The following is a 21149-nucleotide window of genomic DNA, read 5'->3' as shown; positions in this document are numbered from 1 at the left end:
TACAAGATGTTCCACAGTAGAAAACGAAGGATTGCACAATAGTTCTTTCACCATTTGTAAAGTCTTTGTCCTTTCTCAGCAATAACAATGGAAAGTGTAGGGCCACAAGACCAAGATGGATTGCTCGTCTCTTTGCACACATAGTACACATTCAGAGAATTTGCTTTTTCAGGTGGCGCCCACAGAATGGATTCAATCTTGCAGAAGGAGAAAAATTAAAAACCTTGTGGTGTTTAGTCGATACATAAAACATTCTCTATTATGAGTCCCAATTTCTCTTGCTCAATCACAGTTTTCCATTTTTGCAAACACATGCATATTTTGCAATGTGTCTTTGATTCAATTTGTTAAGGCAGCGGCTAATTACACAATCAGTGATTGGAACATACGGTACTTGCCACAATCTGCGAGTGAAGAAGAGCTTAAAATGTGAAGCTCAGTGAAAACATTTGTCTGAGATCAGCTAGCTACATCAAAATGTAGGGATGATGAAATATAAATACTTATTAGCAAAGTAACCACATTTTAAAACATTTACCAAGGCCACAGCTGACTCCAATTGAGGATATTATTTGGGTTTCTAGAAGTCCTGAAACTATGATAAAGATCTATGCATGAAAATGTTCGTGAAACTAATGCAGTAGGAGTAATTAAACAAAATGTTTCAAGATTGCTTTAGGGATACAAGTTACTGTGTGGTAGATGTCCTCTATATGTCCACAGTGCAGGGTTAGGGTTTACAGTTCAGTGAACATCATTTTCAACTTCAACTCCCCAGCTGGTCTGTCAGATATTGTGTTCATTCATTACTGCTCTTTTTTTCCCCTAAGAAGTCCACCCATTTACTCTCATTTGTTTTCCAACACTGGTCAAGGTTTATATTGCAATGGTAGCAATTTAAGCAGTAGCCCACATATGATTTTCCCCAGCTCCTCATAAGGAATCCTAAGGCATTTCCAGGCCAGATGGGATATGTAATCCCTCTATTGTCTTCTGGGTCTGCTCCGGGGTCTCCAGTTGGACGTGTCCAGAATACTTAGGGGAGGGCATCCTGATCAGATTCCTGAACAATCTCAACTGGCTGCTTTCGACGCAAAGGAGCAGCTGTTCAACTCCAAGCTCCTTCTTGATATCCAATCTCCTCACCCTGTTACTAACGAGTTTTATTCGTATAGTCACTACTAAAAGTTCAAAGCCATACTGTGGGTGAGACCAGGAACATAAGTTGACTGCAAAATTGAGAGCTGCACCTCAGTGTTCAGCTACCTCTTCACCAAAAATTGGTGGATATCACCCCGATCCACCTATTGATCTCATCTTACCATCACCTCACAACACTCCAACATTCTTAAACTCCTTCACTTTGGGCAGTAACCTTGAGATTCTGTCTCTAAAAATCACTGTGAACTTACTAGACTTAAGTATGTGTACACAGCTTTTAGGCCATACAAGGACCAGATGGCCGGGAGGAATGATCTCAGTACCACTCATTCCCGCAGCTACTGCCACAGGACAAATTGATTTTGTCCAAGTATACAAAACACATGTGGATTGACAGGTGACCTCCCATGACTGCCCCAGTATCTCTGTGAGGGTGGAGGGATAGAAACACATCTCTCCTCCTGAAACCAAAGTTTGATAATTGGCTGGAGTCTCCTTTCTAGCACTCTAGGCAAAAACTTTGCTGTGTGCTGTTCTCCTACAGTTTAATTGGTGCACACCCTTCATTTCCCTTTTTAAAAAGAACTGAACCTGCCCCTACTCGTCCATGTTTTCCAGAGAAGAAAGAAAAAACACTGTAAATACATGTATGTATTCCTTACCATGACACTCAGGTTGAGTACCAAGCCAGGTCCCATTGGCCAGGCAGGTTCTCTCTGGTGAACCTTTCAGCATGTAGCCAGGCTCACAGCTGAAGCGAACAACACTGCCCACTGTAAACTCTTCCCCCAGACGGATACCGTGCACAGGAACACCTGGGTCTCCGCACAGCCCAGCAGATTCTCCTGGAAAGGTGAAAAAAAGGTAAATATAGCTTATATTTTTAACAAGATGAGACTACAATTGAAATGTACTCTCCACACGAGTGATGTTTTCATATTAAAACACAATAATAATGATGTGATTAGAACAGGGGCACAGAACCCCCTCCCAACCAATCAATCCAACAGGAAAATAATATTTCCCTTCCTCCCTAAGGAATGACTAGCTTCCCAAATGTATTAAGTTTTATTATATCTATGTGTTCAACATGCAAAAAATGTTCAATAACAAAACAATTTCTCATTTGATTGAATTGTCATATACCGGTTCTTGCTTCATAGGTCCATATCCTTCATTTAAAACAATCACAAACCATTTTGTAATGCTGTGTACTGTTCTCGCTCCTCCTTTTATAAGGTGCTGGTCAACATCACTTTAATAGTGCATAGCTAAGAAAGTTGGGCAAATCTTTATAAAAAGGTCATGTTTGTTGCCCGTTGAGAGAACACTAACAATCCCTGGGATATATATGAATGTTGTGAATTGTGACATTAAACTGTCAGCATGGTATTTTATTGTCAGTTGGCTTATGGGTGTGTGTGGTAGTTTGTGCATCTCGGTCATATTTTTTGTTTGTGTGCATCTCTGTCACACCTTCGTGAATATGTTGGTATTTGTGGATATGCATTAGCATGTGTGGACACCCCATGGCCTTTCACATGTGTGAGTATACTAGGAGCCCTGGAGCGAATCGCTGTAAGGGGAGAGAGTATATGGGGGCTGATGTCTTTATAGCGGTCCATAACCCAGCTGAGGTGTGGGTGTCCCTGTTCCTCAGTCTAATATGAGTAGATTAAAGCAGTTTTATGGAGGACACTCTCTTTGCCCTTGAGGCCTGTGAAGCAGACAGGCAGCTCCATCTTTGGTCCACCTACTTCGCTCATTACCTGCTAACAGCTGCCACCCAAACTCTTTTATTTGTTGGCCTGGCATTATGAGGGCATCGGTGTGACTGGATGGTGATATTACATTTGAATTAATCAAGTATTAGAGGAAGAAAGAAGGAAGAGGATGAGAAAACGGGCTACAACAGCACATAGCTCCAAATATGATGGAATGTTGCTAGCTCCAATCTTTTTCTTTAAGTTGATCTTAAAAATCGAGTTAGATGCTGTTTTCCCAAAACAGGGTTATTTTCAGTTTCATCATCATCCAAACCGTCAGAGTCAATCTGGGTGTAGTTTTCCGTACCAGAGCAGTGTGGTGGTGAGCCGCTCCACTGGCCATCCAGCTGGCACATGCGCGTCGTGTTGCCGATGATGGTACGCTGGCCGATGCAGCTGTAGCGGATGACTGAGCCTACTGTCCGACGGTCGCCTGAGATCTGGGCATACGGTGGCATGCTGGGGCGGTCACACAGCACCACTGTCCAATCAGAGCAGAAAGGTGAGAGAAAGAGATTAATGAACAAGTAAAAATGTTTTAAGCAAATGGTGAAGAATAAATAAATACACCGGATATCGGATATATTTCTTCGTAAATGATTTATACAGTGTAATAATGTTGGGTTACACTGGTTTGGTGTTGGTTAGCACTACATTTCTCAATATTAGACCACATTATACCAAAGAACAATCCAACCGACTAAGAGACTTATTTGTACTCAGCCTGTTTGGAAAACAAATAGAGGACTTAATTTCTTTCTACAAATGGAGGCAAATTAACTGGGGCTAAAATGATTAGTCAGTTAATTGATTAGTGGATCAAGAAACAAACAAAAAATATAGAGTAAACAATTAATCAGTTAATCATAAAATTAAAATATGAAATAATTAATTTTTTTTAAAAAAATTGCAGCTTTAACTGTCATTACACAGTAAGGTTTCCCGATTTTTTGTTGTCTTCCCATCTCACTTTTGTCACAAAAATGATGTTTAACTTAAAGGTAGAGTCAGTGATTCTGGAGAAAGATTATTCAAAACACTTTTTGTCAAATTCAGCAAATATCTCCTCACGATTCACTAGCTGTCTGTTCTGTGTGTGCGCTGAAAAAAAATCTGGTGTTCATACGCAGCCCTGGCTCTGTGAATGGGTACATTTACCATAAAACAGTTTTTCAGGATATGACAGCCTGTCTCCAGCACCCTTTCAATGATGGGGGACCTCTGGAGAACTGGAGAGAGAGGCCACTTCGCATAGGAAGTGTTTTCTTACAGAACAGATACACTTCCATTTTGTTAAATGCATCAATTGACGCGGGGGTACAAACCACATTATTGTGTCAAGTGTCCTCTTTTCCAGTATACAGAAAAGTAAACATCATGCAGTGCCACTTACAACCAACCCCTTAAGTACTCACACAGGCACTTGGGCAGGGAGCGGTCCCAGGTACCGTCCCCCTGACAGGAGATGGAGCTGGTGCCCAACAGGTAGTAGCCGGGGTTACAGCGGTACGACACGGTGGTCTGGAAGCTGTAGCGATGTGGCCCGCTGGGAAGCACCTGCTTAATGCTGTTCTCTACATGGCCTGGCTCTGTGCAATTCACAACTGAAGAATTGGGATCCAGAGGGGAGAATGAAAAAGACAGCAAGAAAAAGGACATTGTGTTAGCATTTCAGGTTCAATTTAACCAACTGTTAAATCTGGTGATGATGGCTTCACAAGACAATTTGTGAGTCATGTTGACAGAAAATAAAAGAAGTGTATTGACATTTTTCCATCTTTCTTTGACAATAAGATGTAAAAAGTCTTTGGCTGGAAAGAAGAGAGGGGAGACTTATCTGATTATGATAATCTCCTGTATACTCTAATATATGTATATGACACCCATACAGAGAATATTCTACATTCAGTCTACAAACATTGCCTTTCTTGATTTCTTTCTACAGTATCTTTCCATTCCTGTCCTCATCTTCTACTTCCACCCATCCAGCATCCATCCATCCGCCCCAATCCAAATGAAGTGGGAGGCAGACTCCGGAAATAAACATTTGCTTCATTAGAGCCAGTCTCCTGCTGGCCGCCGTGGTGCAGAGATGGTGATGGATGGAGAGCTCACAGGAGAAGAGGCACCATGTCAGTTTAGCACCAGATGGAGAGAGTTAGGGAAGGGGAGAATGAGGGATGAGTGAGGAGCGAGGGACAGCGAGGGAGGTGTGGTACAGAGTTAGAGAGGAAGAGGCCCTGATGGTGCAGAATATATTAAAATTCATGACAGAATGTCAGGCTACGACTGCTACCAACACAAATCCATCTTGATATCTCATACAAGACATAGACGAAAACCTTACATTGCCTCAACAAAGTCAGAGTACACTGAGTAACAGTTGCTGTTTAGTCTATAATGTGAACTACAACTAAATGTGTACTATGATGCCAAAACTCTAATGGCTTCTAAAACACTGTCTAAGAGTGCCCACGCAGCCATTATGCCCCAGTTTGCTTTGCCAGTCTCGCCCCCACAATTGTGCCTTTGCCACAGCCAAGATGAACCAATTGTATGCTAATGTGCCTAAAAGTTTGCTCATTTTCATGCTCCCAAGCTGGCTAGTACAGCTAAATTACCCCCCAAATACCTATTATAATGTATCCCTTCCAGTAGAGTGCTGACCTGTGGTGCCATCATTTACAACTTACCGCATACTAACACTACAAAGCGTATTTGAAGCAGGGGAGCTGCTTCAGCGTGAGACTTTCCAAGCTTGGAATTCAGCTTTGAATAAATGTGCTCGGGCAACATAGGCTCACAAGCGATCCAACAGTCATCTAAAACAACTGACCTCCTGGTAAATGTTTTGTGTGGCCCACTGGGCAGCGAGATAGAGGAAGCCAAAAGGATGAAAGGAAAAAAAAAAGAATAAAAGTGAGAGGGGAAGAAGGGCTGGGGTAATTCATCTCTGTTTCACTCAGAAGTGGGGACCCCGGCCACCCTCTCCTCCTCTTGGTCTCCTGCCAAGTAACGGCCCTGTAAGTGGTGTGTCAAAGTGTGTTTTTTTTTTTTCTCTCTCTGGTGTCTCTTGCCTTTTATTGTTGAAAGACAAACAAACACACACGAGTCATCCAAAGAAGGTGGTGGTGTGGCTCTGTTGCTGTGACTCAAATTGGTGGTGATTAGAGAGGGATGGGAGACTGGCTGGGCCGGTCTCCCTGCATTATTGATGGAGCCTACAGACTAAAATCTGGACCGTGGAAATCATTACCTTTGTCTGACTGACTCCAGCCCAGCCCTCACCTCTTTTCCTGCCTTTTTATCTATCACCTACTCTCTCTCCCTATAAAAGAAAAAGCTGATGGTACAGCTTAGCTAAGGCTGAGGTGAGATAGATGAAGCAGATGTCATCATAGCACTTATAGTTTTCCACTCGGGAAGGAAGTGCATGGCAGACAGGAGAGCATGCCTCACCAAAAACGTCTGGAATGCTGTAATTAAGGTGATAAATCTGATTGACAAAAAGACCTCTAAGCTACTTATGTCTCCACATCAACAGTGAGGATAATGTGCCATCAAAACAGACGCCCACATTCACCCACCGACACACACAGCCACACGCAACAAAATGCATCTCAGAGTCAGCATCTGCATGGAAACAAGGCCAATGCTAATATGATGTCACTACTAGAGCGGAGAGATTTAAAGCATATGTCTGGGAGAAAATCTCGCCTGCTTATGTATGCAGCAACCAAATGTACTTCTCCCTTTTTTTTTTTTAACTGAAGAAGGATTCTGAGACTTGTAACCCCCTCATCCCTTCATAAATGTCTAAAAAAAAAAAAAAAAAAAAAAAAAAAAAAAAAAAAAGGCCAAATCCTTTCTCTCCTCATTTAAAACAAACTCATAAGTCAATCCGTCACTGGTTCTGTCACTGTCTTGTTACAATCGGGGGCCCCGACCTCACAAGCAGCCCTTTTCTACGCCTGTCAGAAAGCCCTCAGTTAGTGGGGACTTAAGAGACAGATGCGGGTGCCGAGATACACTGCTTGTCGGGAAAAACACTGCCAAATTAAAAGTCCTTGCTTTGCTCATTCAAAGCAGAACAGGGTATTTCTTTTTCTCAGCAAAAGCCAGGATGCAGGTCCCCGAAGGCTGCTGTCTTTTATTCAAGCTCAAGGATCCTGTGATTGTTTTTGGGCTGTCTGCATGGTTATTAAGCACGTCTGTTTCCCTGACAGACAGGTGAGCCTTAGGGTGTAATAGACGTAACATGGCTAGGAGGAAATAACATCATATGTAAATATTATCTGGAACCTCCACGGACCATGTGGTTGAGACCATGGTAATTAAATAATCCACGCTTCTCGTTGGTTTTTCATTTCAATTTCCCCTAATATGCGTCGTTTAAACTCTTTCTCCCTCTGGGTGTCTCTGCGCTTCATCTCCGCTGTCTCTATGATTGGGGTCATTGGTGGTCATAGAAGATATGACCTTGCACAATACAATAGGTAATTTAATACCTACCCACACAAATGGATGAAAATACAAAAAGAGACCCATATCCCCACAGGCAAGTACAGGCACACTTTTTTGACAATGTCCTCACTCTGTGCATTAGGTATGCACAAAGCTGGCGTCTGTGGCTTATTTAGCTCTCAAATTATTCACACAGCATGATACGTATAAATAACAACGTGAGCTGCTCTGCTACACCTATAAATAGCTAATGTAGCGGTGTTGTGATCATACATGCATTTAAATATTTTTCTCATATTGGAATACAAACAGATGGATACACATACAATAGACTTTCAAATTATGGAGGTCTCAGGAGATGAAATTTTGATAAATTGTTCTCTCATGTTCACTATCGGTGCCCTCAAATGACTGATTACCACGCTTAATTAATCTATTTTGTTGCCTGAAATTAGTTTCTTTAAAATAATTTATGTCTCAGTGCCTACTGGATGCAATGACAGACAGGATCAAGCACATATCTTCCATCGGTGCTGGTTCTTTGTAACTACAGTATCCTCCCATTCATCTCTAGTCATAGTTTTCCCACCCTGACACCTACCTGGTTCTGTGAAAATCACACTGTAAACACACTGAATAATAAGTTTGAGCATTTACTTGACACTTACTTTTACACCTTGGGAGAGCGTTACTCCACTGCCCGTTGGCCTGGCAGGCGGATTTTACAGCCCCCTGTAGAACATATCCAGTATTGCAGACGAAGCGCACAACATCATTTAAGTTGAACTGGGTTCCTTGGGTCATACCGAAGGTAGGGTTGCCAGGGTGACCACATGTGATGGCTGGGAAAGGAGAAAGGAGAAAAAAAATCATGGTCACACATTTGCAGAGCAGGTTAATTAATTCTAAAGGTTTAATATCAAACTCATGAATTAACAAGGCCTGGATTAGCAAAAAGTAATGTCACATCAACAACAACAACACAACAGCAAAGACAACATTGAATGTAGATGCTATGTATTGAACCAAACAGGCCTCACTGCAGCTGCACTGGGTGTATGTCTCTATTTTCACCAATGGCCTCTAGTAAAATAATCTTCTTGCAAAATGAGTTGTATTATTGAAAACAGTGTATTATTTTGGAGTAATGACCTCATCTTCAAAAATATCATGGCAAAACGTAGACATGAGGCAAAGGTGGCTTTTACAGGGTATTTCATGCGGACGCTTGGGCAGGAGCTTTCTGTAAAAATGTTCAATAACATGAATTAATTAGTGATCAGTATCAGTTTGCTCAAGTCTAATGACACTAAATTGGTGGTCGGTATCAGCCCTGAACTAGCCTGATCAAAGAAACTCTAGGTAATATATGTCTGCACTTATTAAAAATCACTAAGTAGCAACATCATTAAGCTGGAAAAAAAGTACTTTGTTGTCAATTTGCATTTTTTAGTTTTCTAGCTTACCAGTGTTCCTAGTGGAAAAAGTAAATCTGAAGCCCTGCTTTGTTCATTTGAGCAGTGCAGTCTTCAACTATGAATTATACCAGCCATAGCTTTACTACTAACTGGATGATCTAAGCGTGGGTACTTACGAACACAGACAGGAGTACGTCCTGACCAGCGGTGATCCTGTTCACAGATTCGCACTGACACCCCAATGAGACGGAATCCTGGGTTACACTGGTATACAACACTACCTCGATAGTTATAGTTCTCCCCAATGATCTGTCCATTCACTATGGGCTCAGGAGTGCCACAATGGCCAGCTACAGAAGAGTGAAGAAGAAAAGAGTCAAGGTCAGTCTTTTGAATCCTGTAAAGAGCATGAAGGCCTTTTCACTGATGTTTCTAAATCGGTTTAGTTCCACAGTGCAACACTTTATAGTGTTAGCATCACTTTTTGGTGATGGGTATCTTACCCAGACACTGGACCTGTGTTCCGCTCCAAAGCCCATTTGACATACACTCTCGCACCCGCGAGCCCACTAATGTATATCCTGTGTTACAGGAGAAAATGGCCGTGGCTCCATACACAGTCAGTGTTCCAATCTTGTTGCCATTTGGTGGGGTCCCAAGGTCCCCGCAGGAGATGACTGAAATGACAAAAAATATATTATAATCCAATACAATGTTTGGTTTTCACTCATTTTGTTTTGGTTAGAAAATCTGTTACTCTTTAGTTATGTTTTTGTCTTATTATCACAGAGGAAATAAGATACATTTGGATTCAATTATTTTTCATGCCTGACAAATTACTTTTTTCTTGTAGAGGTTTATCAATTGTTCCTGCAAATGAGGCTGTTAACTCAAGAAACAGTAGGAAAACTAGAATACGGGATAGTAGTTCATACTTACTCTCACAGACTGGGCGTGGATCTGGGTAATTCCAGGTGCTGTTGGCCTGGCAGCGAATGACCCTTTGACCCCTGTAGTAATATCCTGGGTCACATGTGAGCATCATAATAGCATCATATTGGTTTTGAGTTCCATAGATTAGCCTCCATCTCCCATGTTCCACAGCAGAGTGTCCAATGTCAGGGCAGGTCACCGCTGAAAGGTCAAACATTAAACCAACATTATTAATTCAAATATCAACTTGAGTTTGCTGCTGTTACCGTCACAGTGGGAGTGGGCTGATAATAATAGTTATAGTTTTAGCTGCTTGTGGCTGCAAACCATGTACTACATGTAGTAGTAAGTATGACAAATGAGTTTTAATCTCACACCTGCAAGGGGTATTTGTAACCCATGCTAGGTTAGTAGCTAGTTGTTTTAACAGCTAGCTAACAGTTTTTTTTGGTTGTTTTTTTTTTTTTAATTCAAGAGTTAAAAGTTTAAGAGTTTGTTTTGTTGCGACTCAACAATCTGACAGTAGAAAATACTCACGAATGCATCTTGGAGGGGCCTCAATGGGGCTCCACCTCCCAGATTCCTGACAGATCACTGAAGTGGTGACAGGCCCGGCAAGTCGAAAACCGGGGTTACACTGGTACGTAGCCCTGGCTCCTAAAGAGAAGTCCTGGCCCACAATACTGCCATTTACAGGAGGTACTGGCATTCCACAGGACATCACTGAAATGGAAAGAGGGATGTGGAAAGAGGATAAGAGAAAAAAAAAATAGGATGAGTTAAACCGCAGGTAGCAAAGTGTGTTTTAATAACCATCTTTGTATGCAGAGTGCCTAGCTCACAATAGGCTTCCTCTACAAACACACTCCCAGAGTCGGCATTGATGTGCAGTAAACATTAGCTTGGGCTGCCATCTGCACAACAGTAAACAATCAAGTCTAGAGAGAGCACATGCAATTCATGTGGAGATTACACCTGGTGCAGACTTGACCAGATACTGAATGGATACCCTGCTGCTCTTGGGTTTCTTGCTTGAACTGATACTGTTAATGAGACTGGTTGGAAACTAGACTCTGGAAGTAGATATCATGCATTTGTGATGGAATATCAAATACTATAAAATTATACAATTATACACAAACTAATTCATTGAAATTGGAAATCAATGACGATGGCAAAAACAGCATCACAGCCTTGTAAAATCTAAAATAACATTTTTGTATTTTTTATTAAATAGCACTTTTAAATTGAAGTAGATACATTTTACTAAATAACTATGACTTTATTTATACTGGTCATTTTTTTTTATTCTCAAATAACAGTACTTTCAAACTTTTATCATCTGTAACTCTGTTTAAAGTAGGCAATTTGAATTGTTGAATCCATCACTGATCATGTCCAGAAAAATGAGCACAGTGACAAGCAGATAACTGTGAGCAGCTTTGGTAAACAAACTATCATTAATCTGTTGCAGTGTTATCTTCAAAGTGATTCTGAGGAATGGTGAAATGAGCTTCCTTGAAGCATGCCTAAGGCTGAGGAGCCGCTGGTGATGGCACGCTGTCAGCTGAAATCCCGCAAATAAACTCAGCGGTAGTTTTTTTTTTTTTTTTTTTAAAAACTTAAATGGGAATAACTAAACTTCCAAAATACATTTGCTACAAAGTGTCTTCTTCAGCTAAATATGCCAGTTAGGCTACTGAGTGCTAAAATCTCATTTTTCTTTTGAACAGTTTCCAAATCATCACCTGCTGCTATGGTTGAGCCCTCACCTTGGCAAAGTGGTACTGGTGCATTCCATTGGTGGATCCCCTGTGCAGTCCGGGTGCATGTGGCACTGCTCTGGCCAATAAGCCGGAAGCCCTGGTCACAGCTGAAACGCAGGGTGCTGCCCAGCTTAGTGCCTGTCAGACTGTGCACTGTGCCATTTACAGGGTTGTTTGGTGGGCTGCAATAGGCCGCTATGAAAAAAATAAAAGAGATAGGTGAAGATCTAAAAATGCGTAACCGATAAAATGGAATGCAACAAGCATAAAATCCCAATAATGATGCGAGTTGTTGTTGAGGAAGTGAAGGATTAATGTGCCTTCAAAAGCACAGAGCCCCAGATCTCTTATGCATCTGTCTTCTACACCTGGCATGGTAAAGGAGGATATATATTAATACAAGCCCAACAATCCAATCTCTATTACGCAAAAACTGCAGACTAGAGACAAGTAAAATTGATTAAGAAAACTAATGTTCTGTGAAGTGAAACAAGAGTTTGTCAGCACATGTGGAGGAAGATCATAAAAGTGGGCATAATAACTGGAGCAAAGTATCTGTTTTTGTTTGTTGGCTAAACTGGTGGCAGCAATAATCTTTTATCATCCCAAATTGTGCCAGCAACAGGTCCATGGTTTCCAAAGAATAGAAGACACTCAGGCCTCAATGGCATTTTCCAAAACTTGCAGTAAGATCACATAACCACACACAATCTGGAGAATAAGAGGGTTTTGTTAACGAAAATTAAAAGAACGCACAACTGAAACTTTTAAGAAATTGTGGCCCAACCGTACACTGCTATGTGACATGGAAAATGGTGTTCATTTTGGGGAGAGATTAGGATGGAAGTGGACCATGGACTCAAAAAAAAAGCATATCATCCATTACACTTAATCGCTATGACCACATTACATTTCTATAAAAATGCAAATTCCGATTCAAACCACTCACATGTGGCGATGAAAATGCCCTCTCTTTCAAGTTAGTGGAATTTTTTAGTACTATGCGGACAATCAGATTAAACTCACTTACGGTATAAAAACTTAAAGCCATGTCATATTCAGCATTTATGAGATGTTGCAGTCTCACACAAATTGTTCCGGTGAGACAGATGATGTGAGACTTTTCGAGTGAGCTGACGTTTTATGGCACTAAAGAAGACGCTTGATAAAACAGGTTTTATGCGGAATTTGACACTGAGATTCACTAAATTAGACTTAGATTTCTTAGCCGGCTATACTCAGCAGTTGTCTGTCCTCCTTAATGGCTATATTAACAAGAAATAGAACACACACAAAAATCTAATGTTTACAGCTAGTGATATTTAATACACCGAAAGAGCTGCTGTGTGGTCCTTGGCAAGGCCTTCTCCTGCCAGTCACTGTGAGTGGTGGCTCCTGAGCCATCCTTGAGTTCAATTCTTCACTTTCTATATGTGTCTCACTCATTCGCCCCTCTTTCTGTGTTCCTCGCTCCTTTTCTCCCTTTTGCCTGTTATAGCACACAGCTTGTCTCACCGCAATCAGCCCTGCAGCTCGGAGGAATCAGATCTACATGGGCAGGTGACTGGATTGGAATAGATAATAGAGAGGAGGAGAAAGAGGGAGGGAAGGAGGGAGAGGATGACACAGACGAAGGGAGGGACATATTGCATAAAGAGATAGTAAGAGAAGATAGTGACTGTCAGGTACATTGTAAGTTGATTGAGGTAAAAGATGAACGCATTATGGATGGAGAGAAAGAGATGAAAACTGAGATGGGGAGGTGCTAGAGGAGATGTTTGCAAGTCTGTGATGGAAGACCAACCCATGGAGACAAAAGATGGATTGATGAAAAACACAGCTGAACACACTGAATCTGCTTGTGCCATCTGCTTCTTTCTCACCACCAAGGTACTACACAAGGCAACTCCATATTGACCATGGCAACTTGTGGGTTCTCAACCATCACTTAGTCCATCTGTCACTTAGCCTGCTATGGCAAAATTCATCATGGGTAAAGGGAAAAAAAAAAAAAAAAGAGTAAAAGAGGCAAGAGAAAAAAAAAGGGCATGGAAACGTCAGAACATCCGGTTGGGGAGACGGAGCGCTCCACTGAGAGGAGGAGAGAGACGATTAGTCAATCTGGCTGAGTGGTGTTGATACAGAACGGAGGGAGCCTTTTAAATATTTACACAGTCATAATTCACAGCAAGTTATGCAGGTGTCGTTACCAACAGATCCTTCATGGCAGCAGGACAAAACAGAGGAATAATAAGCAATACAAGAACCAACATTTACTAATTCCCAGGTCTGTGCTGCACAGCAAGGAGTGCTGCAGATGCCTGCCGCCCCCGTTAGGTTGTCATGGAGATGGGTCATATTTCTAGCTGTTTAGCTGCAGTTGGATGCCCAAATGTAGGTCTTGTTGACACCTCTGATAAGATCGAAAACACAACAGTGTCTAGATGTAACAAAGTCAAACATGAATTTCTCCCGGTAAATCAATCCTAAACATGCCAGACTTTCTCTATGCTAGGTGACAGTATTTCTGCTCTTTTCTCACCTGAGTAGCGTATGCGGAAGCCTTTGTGGCTGGTGGTGTGATCGAAGGACCAGTGCAGGTAGACTTTGTTACTGGAGCTGGTGATGCTCAGCGGGCTGGAATAATTACCACTGAGGGTGATCAGCAGAGGGCTCTGTCTGGATGGGCCTAGACGGAGAGAGGGGGAGAAAAAAAATATTGGAAGAATCCATCAACGAAAGTCTCATGACTGTCTATAAAGGATGAGAGCACTGACGCTATTCTGCAAATGGAAACTATCGCTGGGTCTTCAAAATAATGCCTTGTGTTCGACCTCGACACACAGATCCGATAAAGGATTACATTTTCCTAAATGTAAACTTGGTAAACTGGAATTTTTTTTTAAATGCTGAATTTTGATTTGATTCTAATTTTCTTCAGCTATGACTTTTGAGAAATTGCGCTTTTTTTTTTTTTTTTTTTTTTTACACGTACAGTAAAATCAAAATTTGTAAAGCTCCTAATTGTGAAAAAAAAAAGATTTCTTCCCATAATTGGCTTGGCAGCCCCAAGGTTAGCAAATGTCTGTTCCCCTCCACTCGGCAGAAGATAAAAAGCACTAATCAGCAACACTAGTGTATATACCCGCCATTTTCTCAGAGCAGCCTGGCAGAGTTGCTGACTGTGCCTGTAATCACATGCAAATGCAAAAGGCAGATGTAGATGTTCCATGAAAGTGAGTCTGTGTGTGATTTTCTGTTATTAGAAGCACAGAGCTTTGTTAGGGACAGTGAATTTAGCTGCCTGGTTCATTTTAGCCTTTAATTGGGAGTTCTTTTGAAAATTAGTATTTGGCAAGGAAAGTAGCTGTGTAGGCTGTAGAGACACTGTATGAGCAGTAACGTACAGTATGTAACTACTGGTATACTATATATGTACTTTCGCTTTCAGAAAAGATACAGTGACTCACCATCAAAGATCTCAAGCTCATCAAACTGACGGCTGGTCTGGAAGTGTTCTATAGTAAAGGTGATATTGTAGCCGGGTTCTACTTTGACCACCCAGGAGCAGGACTCGAAATGAGGGAATCCGGTTCCCGGTGACTGGCTCATGATGACACCTGTGGAAGCTGTCAGTACCTCATTCATGGGACAAGTCACTGTTAAGACAAATAAAAGAAAGACATAAAAACATTTAGCCGAAATAATTTGAATTCTCTAACAGTTTGTTTATGTACTTCTGTTCTGTTGTTTCATAATTGCAGATAACCTCTAATGGTTGTTCATTTTTTTTTAGTGGATTTAATTTACCTTGAAACACAAATTGGATTGGTTAGATCCATACTGCTGTTGGAGGGCAACTCAATGTGACTAAAAGCATTGCTAAGCTAATTGTCATTCTGGTCCTGATGCTGTTGCAGGAAACTAAGCTGTCTATGCTAAGTCAGTCTAAGAAACAGATAATATATTATATGATATTACTAACTGGCCATGAGCATATTCTCTCCTCTTTGCCCATTATTGGTATGTGACAGATGTGATGCTAACTTGACAGCTAATGCTCACATCTGCCTAGAAGTCCTATTACTGAAGCATGTCTGGGTGGACCACATCCATCTCATCTCATTCACCCCGTCATTGGTATTCTTGTGGGACATCTCCATGACATCCTTTGACATTTCCTAGTGGTTTCACTCTGTATTATCAGACGTTACACAGTGCTCCTGTTTGTTGCGTTTTTGCTGCGATGCTGGGAAGCCAACCTCTTAATCTGCCAGAGCTGTCTGCATACACAGTGAAACCCCAAGAACAAGCTGCAACATGAAAGGACCCCAATGCTGCAATGACGACATGAAGCAACTGCTACATAGTTGTTTTTTTTTATATTCCTATTGTTTTTGCTGCTCGCTGAATGAGGCTGACTGCTGAAGAAGTAGATTGTGAAATAACTCTCTCCAGAACAGAGAAAGATATGAATTTATTTATTGTTGTTTGCTTGCCTTTAAATGTGATTGCTAAATTGCATTGTGGCTAAATTAGATACAATAAACATAAAGTAAATGGTCTCTCATATGAACTGAACTGAAACTACTGCTTTCTATAGCACAAAGAATCCTAAGGGCCTATTCTGGTATACCCAAAAGTACTTAACAGTTTGATCAAAGAAGCCGCCTCTGCTGGAACTCAACCAAACAGCTTATTAAGAGCTTTAAAATTAACAAAAGACCATTTCAAACTCACAGAAAAACCATAGATTTACCTTGTTACATACCAGCCAGAGGCTTTACTTACAATCCTAGCAAAAATCAACAAAATACTGTAAGATGCAGTAAATGCGATTAAAAACCACTTCAAAGTGCACGTGACCAGGTGCTGTTTGCCTGCACATACGTGTGTGTGTGTGTGTGTGTGTGTGTGTGTGTGTGTGTGTATGTGTGTTTGACAACCAAGTGTGGCAGAAAATTTTGCCGGCAGGGTAAATGCCTCTGTTGTGAGCCACAATTTGAATAGCCAAGCCTGTTCTGCCTTAGGGTGAGGCAGCACTTGCGGGTCCTTCATTACAGTGGTGAAATATCGAATGCTCTGAATCACATTCTAGCTGCGCTTCCTTTGTGGGACGATGTGTGTTTGTGTATAAACTTGTTTATGTGAATGCAGATAAGCTTGTGTGTTTGTGTCAGTGCACAATTGTGTGTGTGTGTGTGTGTGTGTGTGTTGGCTTGTTCACCCTCCTGTCTGTGTGTTCATAAGGGAAGAGATTATTAAATACACAGGGAAAAAAAAATATGGCAGACAGCCCGAGTTAAACAGCATTTACAAATAATTCTTAGGATTTGTTTTACCTTGCTTGGCTATCATCTAGATGGGATTTATTGCCTCAGGAAATCTCAGATAATGTCAGGTAAGCTGTCACTCACTGAATGGAAGGTTAAAATTACTTCAAAAATATACTTTTAATTGAAATACTTTTCCCACAACTTTCTACCATTCTTTGTATTGGCATTATTCGCAAATCCCAACTAAATGTTACCAAAAGTGGAACAGAACACACACTAAAGGTTATTTACTACAGGTCAACAAACAGTAGTTGTGTATGAGTAAGATATTGTGTTTGAATATAAGCAAAAGTAGTGGGAAAAGACAGCTTATGTGCTAACTCAAAGAATGCAATTTCTGCATCATGAACAATAGCACATATATGCAATAACACGTTGCATATGATGTGGAAACTAGAAATCTACAAAGTACTTTTGCCATCGAACTAACTGAAAATGTCTACTCTGATCCTAAATTCCAAGAAGACATTCAACCGAGTCTGTGAAATAATTTACAACCCCGAGCACCTCGGTGGATGTGAGTCAAAAGGCTTAAATCCATCACTGATAGTGAAACTGATTGTGCCTGGAAGTAGCATATAAAATCTAAGAGTGAAGTTCATTAAACGATCAATTCTCTGAGGATGAGATGTGTGTTGTCAGTGACCTTTCAGAAAGCCTCAACGTGTCTTCAAAACTGCCTTCAGCTTGTCTTGGAGCTGATGGAAAGAGACAGGCAGGGGCTCTTATCTATAGGCCGCTACTTATTAAACTAATCCACTTTGAAATGAAGCATCACTCTGTTTGGCTGTAAACAAAAGGGTATTAGGGGACAAATCTGACAGCCGGAAAAAAAGCGGCTTCAACACACAAGGTGAGATCAATGCTGATAAGGCTCAAAATGAAATTTCACTTTAATGAGACAAGGAATGGAATAAACGGGTGGCAGGGATAGCGATCTGTGAGACATCCCTTCTCTTTGTGTATGTTCATGGCATGCTGCAGCTTCCGTGCAGACGAGCGCAGATTCACACACACACACACACCTGCATCTGTACGCTATGGGTGTAACTCAAAGATTCTATCTATATCTGTCACAAATGTAATCGCATCTGTATTTGGATTCAGAAGAAAGAGTGAATTCTGCTGATTGTAGCAAGGAGTTATGAATCTGAGAAGTGGTGAGATGTTTGTGCTAAATTATGTCAACTGGGTGACATGGCAGGGGGGGAGGGCGAGGGGGCGCGAATATTACCTTCTAAAATTTGGATGCTTCTTGCTTCTGTTCAAAGCGCATTGTCTTTCCATATCCGAATAATGTATTCCTATTTGTTTACACTCCCCCATACACACACACACACACACACACACACACAATGCTGCACTCCAGTATGCAATTATGGATACACGCATGCATAAATCCACAATATATCAAGCTTGTAGTGTTGCAGTGCTGTTGAGCTGCCTTTACTCATGTTGGTATTTAATTAGCATAAACTGAGGAGTGATAACAAGCTGATTGAGGGGGATGGGCCACTACATAAGCATTAGAGTGGATCAGGACCTAACAACTCTGACAAGTCAAGGAAGACAATAAAGATGTGAAAAAGGAACAGCTGTAATCCATTTCCCGGGACTAAAAGAAAGGGGCAGGGGCAGGAAGAAAAAAAAATAATCTAGGAAACAAAAAGGAGTCTAGAAAAAGAGGCAAGGGGACTGAGTGAGATGGAGAAAACTAGCTTGCTGGGAAACTAATGTGATGGGTGATTATGCAGGTTTTAACTAGAAATCTGTCTGGGGAATAAACACAGGGATTTTGGATCATCAGAGCTCATTGTGTTTCATTAATGAATTCAAGCAACACTTTGTACTGATGTTGTTGCTGTGTGTGTGTGTGTGAGATGCTGGAGCTCCCTGTGGTCTTAGCAGACAGCAGATGCAGTTAAGGACTGTGGATCCAATACAACCCAATTTAATCAAATATCAGTCAAATCTAATACTGTACAAACCAAGGGGTTGCTCCAAAGGCAGGAAATATGAGAGACAAAAGTGCGTGTGTGTGTGTGTCTGTGTTTATGAGTGCGTGGTGGTAGCTTTAATTATCTGTCAGTTTTAGGAGATATTTCAAAGAGAAGGGGGGGGGGGGCAGATCAGCACATTGATGGAGACCTACAAGTGCAGTATATGTAAAAGTTTGTGAGAATTCACTGCATTGTGATTTAACCAGCCCCTGAGAAGGACAAAAAAAAAAAAAGACAATGGGGAATAAAGAGTACATATGTTATGTAAGAACAGAAGTCTGATGCTGGTGAGTCAGGGGAGGCGAGCGAGGGAGGGAGGAGGAGGGAGTGCAGACGGAGAGAATGCAGAGGATCAGAGAGGATACTGGCGCTGAGGGGCAAGCAACACTGCAGAACGTGCTACAGGCTCCAGTGCTGCTCTCTGGAAGACCATCACGATGATAACATCCGCAGCTTTGTAACCCAGACACATGTCAGACTAGTGTGGATGTGTACTCGTATAATATATGTATGGGGGTGCGATGTGTGAGTGTATATGTGTGTGTGTGGGGGGGTGGGGGGTGGGGGCGGCTAGATGTGCAGGGAGGGCTGTGCTTGTCAGAGCTAGAAGTGGTGATTTGATAGGTGCAGCTGCAGCCGGCATGTCCCCTGCATTTCAATGAGCTGTGCACTTCGTCTCTTCGCTGCCCTCCAACTAAGTCTCTCCCTGTCTCTCTTGCTCGCCTCGCTTTTTAACTCCTGTCCTGCTCTCCATCCTTCTACTCGTTTAGCAGTCTCTCCTCCATCTTTTCTAGCCTGGTTTTGATTGTTTTCCCCTCAAGAATCCTGCTTATTCACAGTGATCCTAAACTGTTCTCTACCTATCTATTTATCTTTGACCCTCTTCTCTCCCCATCTACTCTTCTTCTTCTTCTCTTCCTTCACACTAGCATGTTTGTTTTCTTACTTTTCTTTACTCTACTACTCAACACCTCACTCCTTCAGCTTTAGTTATCTGCGGCTCTTCTCTCCGTTACCTTGTGTCTATGCAGGCACTTTGCAGGAAGGAGGAGTTTGCTGGAACTGTTTGTCCCCAGTATAATGTGTCTCTCAGCACAAGGGGAACAATTAACAGGGCAAACTTGCTATGTATGTATGTGCAGCTGAAATACAAAGCAAACTGCAAGAAAAACACATTAATTTTTTAAATATTCAACTAGAAGGCAATGACAGTGGACGTATTCACTTGTACTTTGCAACAGATTTCAGCTGCAAATGTCTACAGGTACAATACAGAGTGGGCAGGCAAGAGCTAGTTTTTACCATTCTTTCTTTTCTCAGTTGGATTTTGACACTTTGAGTCTCTGTTCTGCCTCTCACTGGGTGTCCTGGGTACTTTGTTCCTCATCTTCATTATTAGCCTATACATAGCTACTCTTCCCCTTTCAATGCCCTCTTTCTTTCGCTTAACTCTTTTATATCTCCCTCCTCTCTCACCACATGCTGAGAGCATTTGCATATTTTTCATATTTAGCCCTCCAAATTAGTTGCATTCATCAAATTTCGCCTACTCTACCTAGTCCACCGGATAACCCACAAACAAAGTGAGAGACATACATAATGACAACTAGGCAAGAGAGAGAGAGAAAAAATGAAGCAAGAGAGTTTAATAAAGAAAGCAACAGAATGAGACATATATGCTTTCATAGTATTTCGGAGCAGAGAGGAACAGAGGGACCCCTCTGTGCACCCAGTCTCTTGCCCAGAGGAAAAGTGTTGCACACAACATACAGTATGATGACGGTGTGATGTGTTGGGAACAGTGCACTCATTGAGTCCTCCGGGAGGCAGCATGTAGGCAGCATCTCAGCATGTAAAGAGCGGCACAGAAGCCACCCCCTGCCTCATGGGAGCCAAGTATCATCCACAGAGATGGAAAGTGCTACCAAACTGATATGTGGCTGCTGCTCCAGGACTACAGGCAGAAAGAGTACCCATGGGAGCCAGAAATAAAGCAAAACTGGAAACAGTGCATGAATCTATGATTGGAGCAAAATGGTATTGGCTTCCTAATGCAGAAAATAAACTCACGTAATATCCCTTTTGGCAGATGAAGACATTATTTTACCTGTATTGTGATATATTTGAAAATCATAATGACTTGTCAGGGCCCTATTTAAAATGAGGTGATGCATCTCAAGGGACTTATTCTGTAAACAATGAAGGTTTTTTCAATAGGATGTGTCTTGAATATTTTAGAGAGGAAGTAGCTTTTCTTTTCACACAGCTTCTATGCAAGTAGAACACTTAAATGTAATTTAATAAC

At 41.5% G+C, this 21149-nt stretch overlaps 1 protein-coding gene across 6 annotated transcripts in view; it reads right to left on the bottom strand.

The window, feature by feature from the left end:
• The window catches only part of csmd2 (CUB and Sushi multiple domains 2), a 271384-nt gene that overhangs the window by 31212 nt on the left and 219023 nt on the right, over positions 1-21149 (bottom strand). For all 6 annotated transcript variants that reach the window (XM_044335073.1, XM_044335072.1, XM_044335069.1 and 3 more), the window contains 11 exons: positions 14979-15167; positions 14051-14197; positions 11515-11703; positions 10280-10465; positions 9749-9943; positions 9313-9486; positions 8986-9159; positions 8060-8233; positions 4343-4531; positions 3235-3408; positions 1824-2006 (listed from right to left, as the gene is read on the bottom strand). In XM_044335073.1, the coding sequence (XP_044191008.1) occupies positions 1824-2006; positions 3235-3408; positions 4343-4531; positions 8060-8233; positions 8986-9159; positions 9313-9486; positions 9749-9943; positions 10280-10465; positions 11515-11703; positions 14051-14197; positions 14979-15167 (1974 nt within the window). The remainder of the gene's footprint in view (positions 1-1823; positions 2007-3234; positions 3409-4342; positions 4532-8059; positions 8234-8985; positions 9160-9312; positions 9487-9748; positions 9944-10279; positions 10466-11514; positions 11704-14050; positions 14198-14978; positions 15168-21149) is intronic.

Source organism: Thunnus albacares, chromosome 19 (genome assembly GCF_914725855.1).
Source record: "Thunnus albacares chromosome 19, fThuAlb1.1, whole genome shotgun sequence".
Lineage (NCBI taxonomy): Eukaryota > Metazoa > Chordata > Actinopteri > Scombriformes > Scombridae > Thunnus > Thunnus albacares.
The sequence above is the reverse complement of the archived record's forward strand: the minus strand, read 5'-3'. Positions and strand labels throughout refer to the sequence as shown.